General features: G+C 37.0%; 1 protein-coding gene across 4 annotated transcripts in view; it reads right to left on the bottom strand.

The window, feature by feature from the left end:
• Positions 1 to 7,749: 7,749 nt before the first annotated feature.
• The window catches only part of ARHGAP44 (Rho GTPase activating protein 44), a 190,100-nt gene continuing 185,711 nt past the window's right edge, over positions 7,750 to 12,138 (bottom strand). Inside the window, exons 22-24 of one of the 4 annotated variants that reach the window (XM_069076818.1) lie at positions 11,433 to 11,485; positions 11,008 to 11,092; positions 7,750 to 7,887 (exon numbers count right to left, since the gene is read on the bottom strand). Coding sequence is in view for 2 of the 4 variants with exons in the window: in XM_069076822.1 (XP_068932923.1) it covers positions 11,478 to 11,485 (8 nt within the window). In the remaining 2 variants the exon portion in view is untranslated. Of the gene's footprint in view, positions 7,888 to 7,917; positions 11,093 to 11,432; positions 11,486 to 12,138 lie in introns of those variants that run through there. The other 3 variants (XM_069076822.1, XM_069076821.1, XM_069076819.1) reach the window with 3 other exon arrangements.

Genomic DNA, 12,138 nt, shown 5'->3' with positions numbered 1-12,138 from the left:
TCCTTCCATTCCTGCTGCTTTACAACCTCCCTGTTCTGCAAAAGCCCCTCAGGGCAATTATAATCTAATTGCTACCTTGGCATCCATAGCAGCAGCTGCATAGGTGCTATTGGGAAAATTCTCTCCTCTTGCCCTCCAGAATACCTTTTGACAGAGGCAGGCATCTGAGAGGTGGTCTAGGAGTATGTGGTACTGGGAGTGTATGATAATGAGCTATCCCCTTTTTGTTTTGCTTTGAAAATACATTACAGTAGTACCTGAATATGTATACCTGGATGTACAAGGGTTCATGAAAGTTTTTTTTACAGATAAGAATGCAAGATCAAAAGTTTGGGCTATTTTAGCAACATTCCTTCTGTGTCATTTATACCCAAATGTTCTCCCCCATGTTTACTGTCCCTCTAGATTTTTTTACTTATTGCCTAAACTTTGAACATTAATGTATAGGCATATATACATATGGTGTGTGTATATATTTCATTAAATATTTCCCAGTTACATGTAAAAATTTTTTAACATTCATGTTTTAAAATTTTGAGTTCCAAATTCACCCTTTGGGAAGGCAAACAATATGATACAATTACACATATGAAGTCATACACATACTTCAGTATTAGCCATGTTGCAAAAGAAAACAAAGAAATACAAGAAAAGTAAAAAAGTATGCTTCATTTTCTCTCTGCATGTAGACAGTCATGAGTCCTTTGAAATTGTCTTGAATCATTGTATTGATCAAAATAGCTAGGTCTTTCATGATTAATCATTAAAATATTGCTGTTATTGTGTACATACAATGTTCTGGTTCTGGTCGCTTCACATCATTTTACATAAATCTTCCCAGATTTTTCTGAAACTATCCTGGTCATTTCTTATAGCACAAGAGTATTCCATCACAATCATATTACCACAGTTTGTTCATCTGTTCCCCAGTTGTTGGGCATCCCCTCAATTTCCATTTCCTTGCCACCACAAAAAGAACTGCTATAAATATTTTTTAACAAATAGGTCCTTTTCTTTGATCTCTTCGGGATACAGACCAGTAGTGTGATTGCTGAGTCAAAGAGTATGTATATGGGCTTTTGAGACAATGGATTTTAGACTTTTAGGTGTCCCAGCTGTTGTTTTCCTTCACTGTAGCTTTTTTTCTTTGGTGAAGATAGGAAGTTTTCTCTCTTCCCCATTTTTTAAAGTTTCAAGCCCTTTTGATTAGATTTGCAAGACATCAGGTAAATATATTTTTACTAGACTTTGTGAGATGGGCATCATCCTTGATCGAGGAGTCTGCCATTTCTGTATTTCAAGTTCAGAAGTCCAAATTTCATTTTTTGAGATCACCATTTTAGCCAACTTTTCATATTTACTTAATCTTTTTCTTTTCTATATCTTGCCTTAAGTGGACAATAGGGAAGAAAATAGATTTAGTGTCTAATCTTCATTTTCTTGTCTGAGTCTTGGTAATCATTTTCAGTATTGTTTTCTTTATTCCTTTCATCACATCAGTGAATACTAGTTTTGGTAACTGTGAGCAAGGTTGTACCAGCTATGACTGCACTACTTTTTTTTCTCTCACCTTTACTGGATGAACTCTCAATTGATAGCTTCTGTGAGTTTCCTTTAGTATATATGGGAACACAAAGGAGAACTGCCTCCTTATAGCTACAAGTTTCCACCTCTTCAGAAAGAGCTTCAAATTTGTTTTTTAGCTCCAAGTTTACAGTTGACCATTTTCTTTCTCTGTATGACATTCTTTGACTTTGATAAGGTCTTTTCCCCTTCTCCACTTCAGATGACCCTTTTTTTTCCATTGAAGTGCTGCTTCCATTTCCCTTTAGAAATAGCTATGCAGGGGCGGCCAGGTAGCACAGCGAGTAAGAGCACCGACTCCAGTATTGGGATGACCTGGGGATCGAATCCGGGCTCAGACACTTAGCACCCACCAAAGAAACACCTGGCTGTGTAACCTTGAGCAAGTTACTTAACCCCAATTGCTTTAAAAAAAAAAAAAAGAAATAGCTATGCAGATAGATGGGGCAGTGAATAGAACATTGGGCCTCTAGTCAGGAAGATCTAAGTTCAAATCAGATTTCAGAAACTTAGTATCTGCATGACATTGGGCATGTCACTTAATCTCTGCTTCCATTTCCTCAACTGTAAAATGAAGATCATAGTAGTATTCTCAGGGTTCTTATGAGGATTAAATGAGATAATATTTAGCAGAGTTTCTGGCATGTAAGTAGGCACTTAATATATGCTTATTTCTGTCTTTCTGCTGCTATCTCCTCCTTAATCCCTCTCTCCCATGAAAAGGTAGCCCTTCTTGCCAGGGCTAATGACCCTTCTGCATGCACAAGTGATCCCATTCCATCCTGTCTTCTCCAGTTCATTGCCCCTTCTCTATCATCCCTCAGTAATCTTCAGTCTCTCTTTGTCTACTGGCTGTTTCCCTACAAACACGCTCACCTTCCTCCTAGGTTTGTTGTAAAGATGAAATATTTGTGAAGTGCTTAGCATAGTGCCTAAAACATAGTAAGCACTTAAATGTTTGTTTCCTTCTTTAAAAAATTGGAATATGGAAAGAGGTTTCAGGGATTACCAACCTATACTTGGAACATATGTGGTAGTCATTTGTGTCAGAAATACAAACGTGGCACACTCAAGTCATTGTAAAATTCCTCTCATCTTTAGTGACTAACATTCTCATTTTTTAAAGTAATCATAAAGGTCTACACCTCAATCTGCACCTCTTGCAGCTTTCAGTTACCTCCTAACAATTTTACAGGCATTCAACTTTGCTCACTTAAGTACTTTTGGTTTGCCAATTTGTTTTACTGATCAATATACAAGTTAAATCTTTATTTACTCTCCTATTTCTCCCAGTAACTTCAAAGAAAAGTTGTCCTATCCGTACATGAAGGGAATCCCCCTCATGACATAATGAACAAGCTTTTGTAGGAAGACTTTCAGTGAGGTGGAATCCATTACCTCTACGTAGCCCAGTCCATTTTTGGACAGCTCTAATTCTTAGGAAATTTTTTTAAACTTCAGACTGAACTGGCCTCTTTGCAACTTGCACATGTTGCTTCTGACTCAGCCTTCTGGGATCAGGCACAATAGGTTAGTCTCACTTCCAAATGGTAATCCTTCATTTGAAGGTGGCTACCATATTCTGAGTCTTCTTTTCTCTAAGCTAAATATTTTGTTTCTTCAACCCTGTCATATGGTATAGAGTCAAGGCCTTTTACCATCTTGGCTGTCCTTAAAAACTATGGTTACCAGAACTGAACATAGTATTTCAGATAAGGTCTGGTAAGGGTCAGTACAGTGGAACTATCACCTAGAAGCTATTTCCTCTTAATTTAGCTCAAGATCAAATTAGATTTTTCTGTCTGCCACATCACACTTCTGACTCATTGAGCTTGCAGTCTACTAAAACCTGGTCTTTTTCAGAACACTTTACTGTCATCCATGCCTCTACTATTTTATAAAGTTCATACCCAAGTGCAAGGTTTTAATTTGTGCCATTTATTTCTACTTAATTTCTTCATATTAGATTCAGCCTAATGCTCTACCCTATTTAAAATGTTTGTTGGCCTTTAATCCACATTGGCCTTTTAAGACTTGCCATTTTCCTCTTTGGAATTGTTGTCTTCAGAATATCAGTATTGAGAATCTCCTGAGCTGTCTTCCCTTGTAGCATTTTTGTCCATGGAATCCTTGTCTTTCCTCTTTCAAATCTGCTTCCTTAAAATCTAGGTTGCATGTCAGACTTTGACTTTTGTCTGCTCTATTGTAGACTCTGTAATGGAACAGGCCCTTCTCCTTCGGTTTTCATTGTTTCCACCAACTAGTGCCTTCATTGTAGTAAGAATCAAATGTAGAATTTTTCCCTTTGTTTTTTTTTTTTTGGATGCCTTTTCAAAGTATAACATCAATAAGCAAGTCAAATAGTTCTGCTTTTGCTGAGAGAGTTCCAACAGACATCTAATAATTGGAAGTCTCCATCCCCATTATATCCTAATTCTATTTAGATTTGTGATCTGTTTTCCAGACTCCTGTCCATTTTCTCTTCCTGTCTGAATGGTCTGCAGTCTACTCAGATGACACAATTACTTACATTTCTCTTTTTTTATCCTTTGGCCTTTTTAATCCTTTGGTTTCTGCATTTCCTCACATATCTTCTTACTATAAATTACCCTAAATTCCCTTTTATCTATCCTATTTCTTTTCATTAGGGTAGAGTTTATTAGGTTCTTTTGGAAGTCAGATGAATCCTATTACCACTTCTCAGAATAATCTTTTTAAATGCATAAAATAACAAAGATTTCAAAGGAAACCAATTATTTTGAAATAGCTATTTCAATAAATAGCAATTTTAAAGTTTACAGAATTCAGAGTACCTCTGAAATAAAGACCAGTCATGGATTTCATCTCACCAAGTTTCAGTAATCCCTATGAGGTCAATTTTGTATTAGGACTTCTAGTTTTTATTTATTGCTTGAACTTTGGACATTTATATATAGACATTTAAAATCACTAGTTTTACTATTGGCTCCTTTCTCTTGATTTTTCTCCCCCAGGAGATATTAGAATTTAGAGAGAGCACTAAATTTTACTTTCCAAAACTTGTCTAGAATCGATAAGGACAAACAATTGTAGAGAAAACATATGATGGAAGATTTTCTTTGGAGTCATGACTTCAACATTTCCAGGAATTGTACTTTGTGCTTACTTAAGTCTGTCTTCTCATTCAGACTTGCCTACTAACCACCACCTCAATGAGAACATGCTATACGTTAGAGTGGTTATGGGGTAGTTGAGTGCTGTAAGAATGACACTGTATTGAGATTCAAGAATGTCCCTTCTGCTTATAGCAGTCTGCTTTAATCTACCTATCGTGTTTGCTTGCTTCCACCAAGATACAAAGGATTGGTACTGATGCATATACACTGGCGCTGCATCCACTTCTACTAGTGCTACATATCCCTTTGGGGAACTGTATGACTATAATACAAGGTGTATAAGGTGCTCACACAATAAACTACAGGCTTTCATCTTGTATCTTCAAATAGCCTTCTGGTTGGTCTCCTTTCCTCAAGTCTCTGAACTCCTAATACAGACTGATTAGTATTATTCAGATGTCAAAGTGATTTTCTTAAAGCACAAATGTGGCCATGTCACCCTTTTCTCAGTTACCATCCTATTGCCTCTAGGATCAAACACAAAATGCTCTGTCATTTAAAATCCTTCATATCCTGGTCCTTTCTTGCCTTTAGAGTTTTCTTAGACTCTAAACACCCTTCTGTGTACTCTATAATTGAGCCTTGTTGCTCTTCCTTGTATACAAAATTCCATCCCCCAGCCCTGTCACTTGCCAGTATAAAGGTATTCCAAGCCTGGAATGTTCTCCCCCTCTTGCATCTGCTGACTTCCATAGCTTCCTTCAAGGCTAAGCTCAAATTCTACTTTCTTAAGAAGGTACCCTCCCACCTCCACTGCCTTCCCTCTGAGATTAACTTCTAACTCCTTTATGGTCTATGTATATAACTACTTGGATGCTATTTCCTATAATGTGAGCTTCTTGAGGGAAGAAACTTTTTGCCAACTTTTTTATCCTGGGCACTTAATGCAGTGCCTGATAGTAAGTCCTAAATAAATGATTACTGACAGCTATATATCCCTTTGACAGGGCTAAATGACTGGAAGGAAAAGCAGTTTAGGCGGGAGGATTCCCTAAAAGTTCTTTGTTATGTGTGGGTGGAAGATTCTCTCCCATTTTCCTTTTTGGTCATAAATCTTTTTCCTCTCTTATGATAAAGCAAATTGGACTTATTATTTGACTTTAAAAATTAGGTTGTTACCAATTGGCCACTTCTTAACCATTTTTTTTGGTTATTGATTCATGCCAAGAAAAGGGAGTGTATGTTAGTATTTAGCTTAATAATGCTATAGCTAAAAGATTTTAGAAATATTTCTAAGAACTCATAGTTAAGGAGGAGAGGCCAGCAGAAGACTAACAGATACTTGATTAGTCTCCATTTTAGAGTTTTCTGAATAGAGTACTTATTTGAAAGAATACCACCACCTGATATTTTTAGGGTGCTTTTCCATTGACCAAGCTCATTTCATCATCACAACAATCCTGTGAGATTGTCAGGGCAGCTAATTCTGTCTTCCTTTTTTATAGATAGGAAATCAGGCCAGAAGTGTCGAAATTTGTGCCCAAATCTCACAGCTAGGTAGTGCAATTCTGGGACTAAAACTTGATCTATTGATTCCTCTGAGACACCAACTTAGATAAAACTGATCTGAGATTTGTTCCTTGCATATTTTTTTTGTAAATACAATAAAACACGCCATACTTAGTGACAATAAATATTTTAATAACATTATTTTTGACAACTTATGCATGTATAAAGGTGATTTCCCCACCCCTTACTACATTTACAAACTAGATAATGAGCTATACTTGGCCATTAAGTGTGCAATGCCTACAACAATCTTTAATTTGCAAATCCTGCAAAGAAAAATTATTTTATAATGTGTTGGGAAAAATAACAAACCATTTGAGTTTTCATTGTACATTTGTACATTTGTTTAGATGAAACATCTCAAATAAAACAAATATAGAGATTTCATATATACAAATATAATATAGTATGTATATATTTTTTCCTAAAGGATAAAACCTTAAACTGACTTTGCATGCATGACCTGAATTTAATTCTTCAATCCATTTATGACTTTAAGCCAAAATTTTTAATCTCCTCTGCCCTACAGTGATGTCTTGGGTCAGTGTCCACATGCCCTTTTTTCTCATCTCTCTTTCTTTGTCACTGATGTAATCAGATGATTGGAATGATTAATGTCATTGAAGAAAGTATGCAAATATATCTTACAGCATTTGCCTATTCTATTTGGGATCAGTCCCACTTCCACATCTTAGAACGTGGAATTATTGCTATTTGGGTGTAACTTTTGAATAAAGAGAGATCCACAGGTTGATGGATGTGACCATACTTCATGAACCAAATGCTTACAAGATCCTAAACTGTGCAAGCTGGTATAATCAAGTGATTATAAGATCATTAAAGGAAAACATAACATCTTCAGACCTAATAGCTTTTTTTTTTTTTTTGCTTTTTGGAGGGCAATTGGGGTTAAGTGACTTGCCCAAGGTCACACGGCTATTTTTTGTGTTAAGTGTCTGTGGCTGGATACGAACCCAGGTCCTCCTGACTCCAGGGCTGGTGCTTTATTCACTGCTCCACCTAGCTGCCCCCCTAACAGCTCTTTCTATGGATGTGAATTCTCTATCCTTAAGAAGAATGGGGCAGTCAAATAACAGGTAGGCTTCCATGGACTGAAACAGACTTGTGTTTGGATGGCAGGGAGTTTTTGCAGCTTGTCCTTTTTAGGAACTTAAGGATTTATTACATAAGCAGTATCTGGATGGAGAGAGGTCAGATGTCACTCCACACAGGACATGAGACAGAAATTCACTTAGGTACCAAGTCAAAAGGTGATAATCAAAAGAAAGCTAAATTAACCACCTAAAACAAACAAAACCACTATATTATCAACATTTGCCATAGATAGATCGATGATTTTCTTTAAAGTCCAACTTCATGTTGGCAGTGAAAGAAGAAAGTGCTGATAGAGAATGCTTAGCAATAACATTGGACATACATCCTTGAAGTGTTCTAAGGGCATGTGTATGTACAAGAGTGTTGGGTGAGGAGCTATAATGTCAAAGGGCAGTGCTTTCTGACTCTTCCTCTGAGTCTCTTTTCTCAGTCCCTGATTGTCTTGTCATGTGCTCCAGGAGACCCAGGTGGAGTGAAGAACCAACCTCTACATGGATAGAAGGGATATCAAAGTGGACAAGATCTGGAAATGGGCAGAGAAAAGTCATTGAAATAGTGCCTCTTGATTAAAAAAAAAAAAGATGCAAGTAGAATCAGCATTAGAGAGCAGGGAATTGTGGCCCATCCCATTACCACCACATTACAACCTACCCCCTCCCCCACATACACCACACATACACACTCATACACACTTTTTAAAAGACATGGTACACTGATGACTTAGCATACTAATTAATGCAATGAAGAGGGATATTATCATGTTTGTGATTAAGCTCTTTTTCCTTTTTTCTCTACTCATAATAAGGTTGGAGAGATTAAGACATCCAGATTCTATCCTTAAATTGCAGTTCACACTAGAGGCTGATGAGCAGTTACTTCATATTGCACTAAAATACAAATCATTCTTTATTGGTAATTTTGTCCTATTTCAGTACCATAGTGGAGAAAAAAACCCATTCCTCTGGATACTTAGAGGACTCCAATTAATAGTCAGCTCCCATGAAAAGCTTAAGAAAGTAAATCTGATGCTTCTTGCCACCTCATGGAAGTAAGCTTCACTGGGCTCCTCACCCAAACAACCCTAGGAATAGTTGGAGACAGATTAGATCTCTGTCCATGAGGAAACATGAGGTGCATTGACTGTACTTGGATCCTTTACCCTAATTTCAGTCACAATACACTGGCCCCTACCAGATAGTAGTGATTGTCCTAAAGCTTTGGCACTGTCCCATTATGACAGATTGATAATCCTTGATCACCCTTAATGTTACCTTAGTTCCCTTTGCAAAGATATTTTTCAAAGGGAGAATCTGGTCCTCATGGGGGTCAAGGTAGGATGGAAAGGATGCTCCATAACTAGCAGGAAGAAAGTGCCCATCATAAAACCAATGTGTGTATGGAAATCCTAGAACATATTTAACTGGTATGATTACCTCTTGTTTGAGATAACATTCTTGGTTGAAGAGAATGATAGTTGTAGTTTCGTTCAATCCTGTTATTTACACTCCCTTAAATGGGTTCTTAAAGACTGCTAAGCTAGTGGTGAAGAATTGTGAAATCAATGAGGAGCTCCAAAGCTCCAAAGGAGCATTGAATAGTGGAAACAGCAAAGTATGGGTTTTGTGAATGGGATTAGCCACCTGTTTCTACCTTCTGACTCTATCCTACCCCAAATAAAAAATTTTAAATATCTCTGTTATGTAAAACAACCTGAGTCAGGTTTCTTTTGGTGGAAATGTTGGAGAGTACCTCTCAGTGTCATCAGATAAAAAGCTTGGAAACTATACATTCCTTGACTCCCTCAAAGAAAAGAGCATTTGCAAAATAATGTTATTTCACCTCCTTTGGGTTTGTTCTTAATTATGTTAAGCTATTTGGCAAGATACAGCACAAGGCTGGTTGAATATATATCTTTAATATATCTTTATATACCTACCACTATTTGGTCATGTACCCAGAGCAACATGAGGGGGAAGCAAAATAGATCTTCTGTAGCACTGCTCCCCACAAAACAAAGGAAAATTAAGTCGTTCAGCCTTGTAAACGCCTTTCACTGACCTTTATGAAAAGGAGTTTATTTCTTGTTTCTTGGGTAGCTCCAGAAAACATTCTTATCAAGGCTTGGCTCTGATAGGCCAGCCCCATTCTAGCTGTAAAGACACAATGAGAGGCAGAGACCTTGGGGCTAAAGAGCCCAGCTATCAGCTGGTGAAGTGAGCAAGGTTGACAGGCCTGGTGTTAGTCTTCCCTTCAGCTATGCAGATGGGCCTGTTCTGTTCACTGCAGGGCCAAAAGGAAGAGGCACCCTCTACTCTATATCTTCCTACTCTTCTGCTTGACATTTAATGCTAAAAGATGGACAGAGCAATTAACAAGCAAAGGGAGCAGTCATTGCCCCTATATTATACCAAGCCCACATAATAGCCATTGCAAGTAACCATACTCACAATATTGCAGTCTTTTCATTCAACAAAACCTAACAGGAGACAGGAATGCCCATTTTGGCTCACCCTTTTCTCTGTGATCCTAAGAAAGTCAAGCTGTCCTTGTGAATATACTATTCTAATTTTTTGCTATTAAAACTATCTAGTTCTCTAGAAACTTTTGCACAAAAGGAATATATAAATATTCCTATAAAATATCACAATTTTCTATCATAATAATCAAAATGCTAATTCACATGGCTATGTTGCTGGATAGTGTGAATCTGAAAATGGCTAGCAAGCCTGGCTTGAGAATGTTTGAAAGTTAGCTCAAAAAGGTTCTAAAAAAATTGCTCCTGTCTCAAAAGTTTTGTTCCAGTTTGTTCCTCCAGGTTCTATGTAATCTTGTTTTCTTTGATATTATGGGTCCTACTTCAATATTAATTTGAGACAAGTGGAAATGTATTCAAACGAATACATCTCTCAACCTTTAGAGTATACAAACTGAATTAGAACAATACCTCTAGTGGGTTCAATGGTTTATTCTGCATAGTTGAAACAATCTGACTTGTATTACTCTTCCAAAATTTGACATTGTTGTTGATTTTGAATGACTAAAAGAGATTTTCCAAAATTGGGCAAATATGTACAGATAATAATAATAATAATAATATAATCCCAGTCTATATCTGAGTTTTTATTTTCAAAAGTACTCTTTATGGAATACTTTAAGAGTGGCAGCTTATTGTAGTAGAAAGAGTACTTGACTGGGAGCCAGAACATCTGCTTTTAAATCCTTACTTTTACTACCATTTATGTGACCTGGGAACAATTTACTTCACTTTCCTGAGTTTCAATTTCCTTACCTGTAAAGTGAGTGGACTAGACTAGATTATCTACAGTGCCTTTCATTTAAATTCCTTTGATTTTGTTTTTGGAGGCTTGTTCAACCCCCTTAAAGGTCAATAAAGCTACCAAGAGCAGGTACAACTATCCCTACCTTACACAGATGTCTCCTATCTGAGATATCTCCTAGCTGAGATGAAAAAGGGTTAACAGGTGGTAGTGGTGACTTCTGGTATACTTCTATATATTCATTTCATTCATATATATTCCATATATTCATCCATTAGATCTTGTCAATGGCATTAAGGTCCTGTCTCAATAATTTAGAATTTTTGCATGTGACTTCTAGAAGTACTTTCTCTAAGAACACTTACAGGAAGCATCGAGGATCCAGGCCAAAGTTCATTCTTTGGAATAGAAAGTCATATGATCAGTCAACCAACAGCACATCAACATCCCCTGGGAGGAGTAGGAGTACCCATAATCAAATAAGGGGAAGGTGCTCATACAAGTACTGAAAAACAATTAGTTAAGTGATTTGGGGGAGGAGAGAAGGAAAATTGTTTTTCCTTAACTGGAGCAGAAGAATAGAAAAAGAAGGTCAGCAGTTCTAAGAAGCCAAATAAACTTACTAATAAATTCATTGTTAGTGAACTTGTGGAATCAGTAAGAGCCACATAGCCATGCAACTCAGGTTGAGCCACATGCAAAGGTCATGAGTTAGTGACAGCAGCTGTCAAATTGATCTGGGTTAGCCTTCAGAATTAGAAGGGAGATGGAGTCTGGGATGCCAGCTTACCCTGAAAATCCCCCTCATACTTATCCACAATTGCGCCACTCATTGTCAAACAGCTGCAATGACACAATGATAGGATTTGGAGAAAGAAATAAAAATAAGGAAACAATAACAGAACTGAGAAAATGCTAAAAATAGCAGTAAGGTAGAATTCAGTTCACACCAGTTAAGCAAACAAAATAATTACAGGTATTATACTACAGGCTACAGAAATTATTTCAGGGATGTGTACAATTAGGACAAAACTCAACAGTACAGAAAGCAAGAACAGCAATAACAAGAAGAAACAATGTATGTATGTGTGTGTGTGTTTGCACAGGGAAATACATATATTTGTCATCCAGCTCAGTGGTTCTCAAATTCTACTACTATTTGAAAACTAAAGGCCACTGTCTTTTCAAATGCCTTCTGGTCCTCAGTCCTTTTACAAAAAAAATTTTTTTTCCCGAGAACTGATATCCCACGCCGTTTTTGAAATCAAATATATGCTTCTTTCTTCCTTTAAATATTTTCCTAAACATATTCTTTAAAACGCTCCCAATAATTTCTACTACCCTCTTCTTCCTTCTTATACTTGGGTAGGGTTAAAAAGCAGAAAAGTACTCTCATGGGAGAGTACTTTTTTTTTTTTAAAGCAATTGGGGTTAAGTAACTTGCTCAAGGTTACATGGCCAGTTATTGTGTGGGTGCCGAGCATCTGAGGCCGGAA

The sequence above is a fragment of the Petaurus breviceps genome, unplaced genomic scaffold (assembly GCF_028583685.1).
Source record: "Petaurus breviceps papuanus isolate PSGF00001 unplaced genomic scaffold, PetGlider_PUasm1.0 90925, whole genome shotgun sequence".
NCBI classification, from domain to species: Eukaryota; Metazoa; Chordata; class Mammalia; order Diprotodontia; family Petauridae; genus Petaurus; species Petaurus breviceps.
Note: the sequence above shows the minus strand (reverse complement) of the source record. Positions and strands in the feature narration are given on the sequence as shown.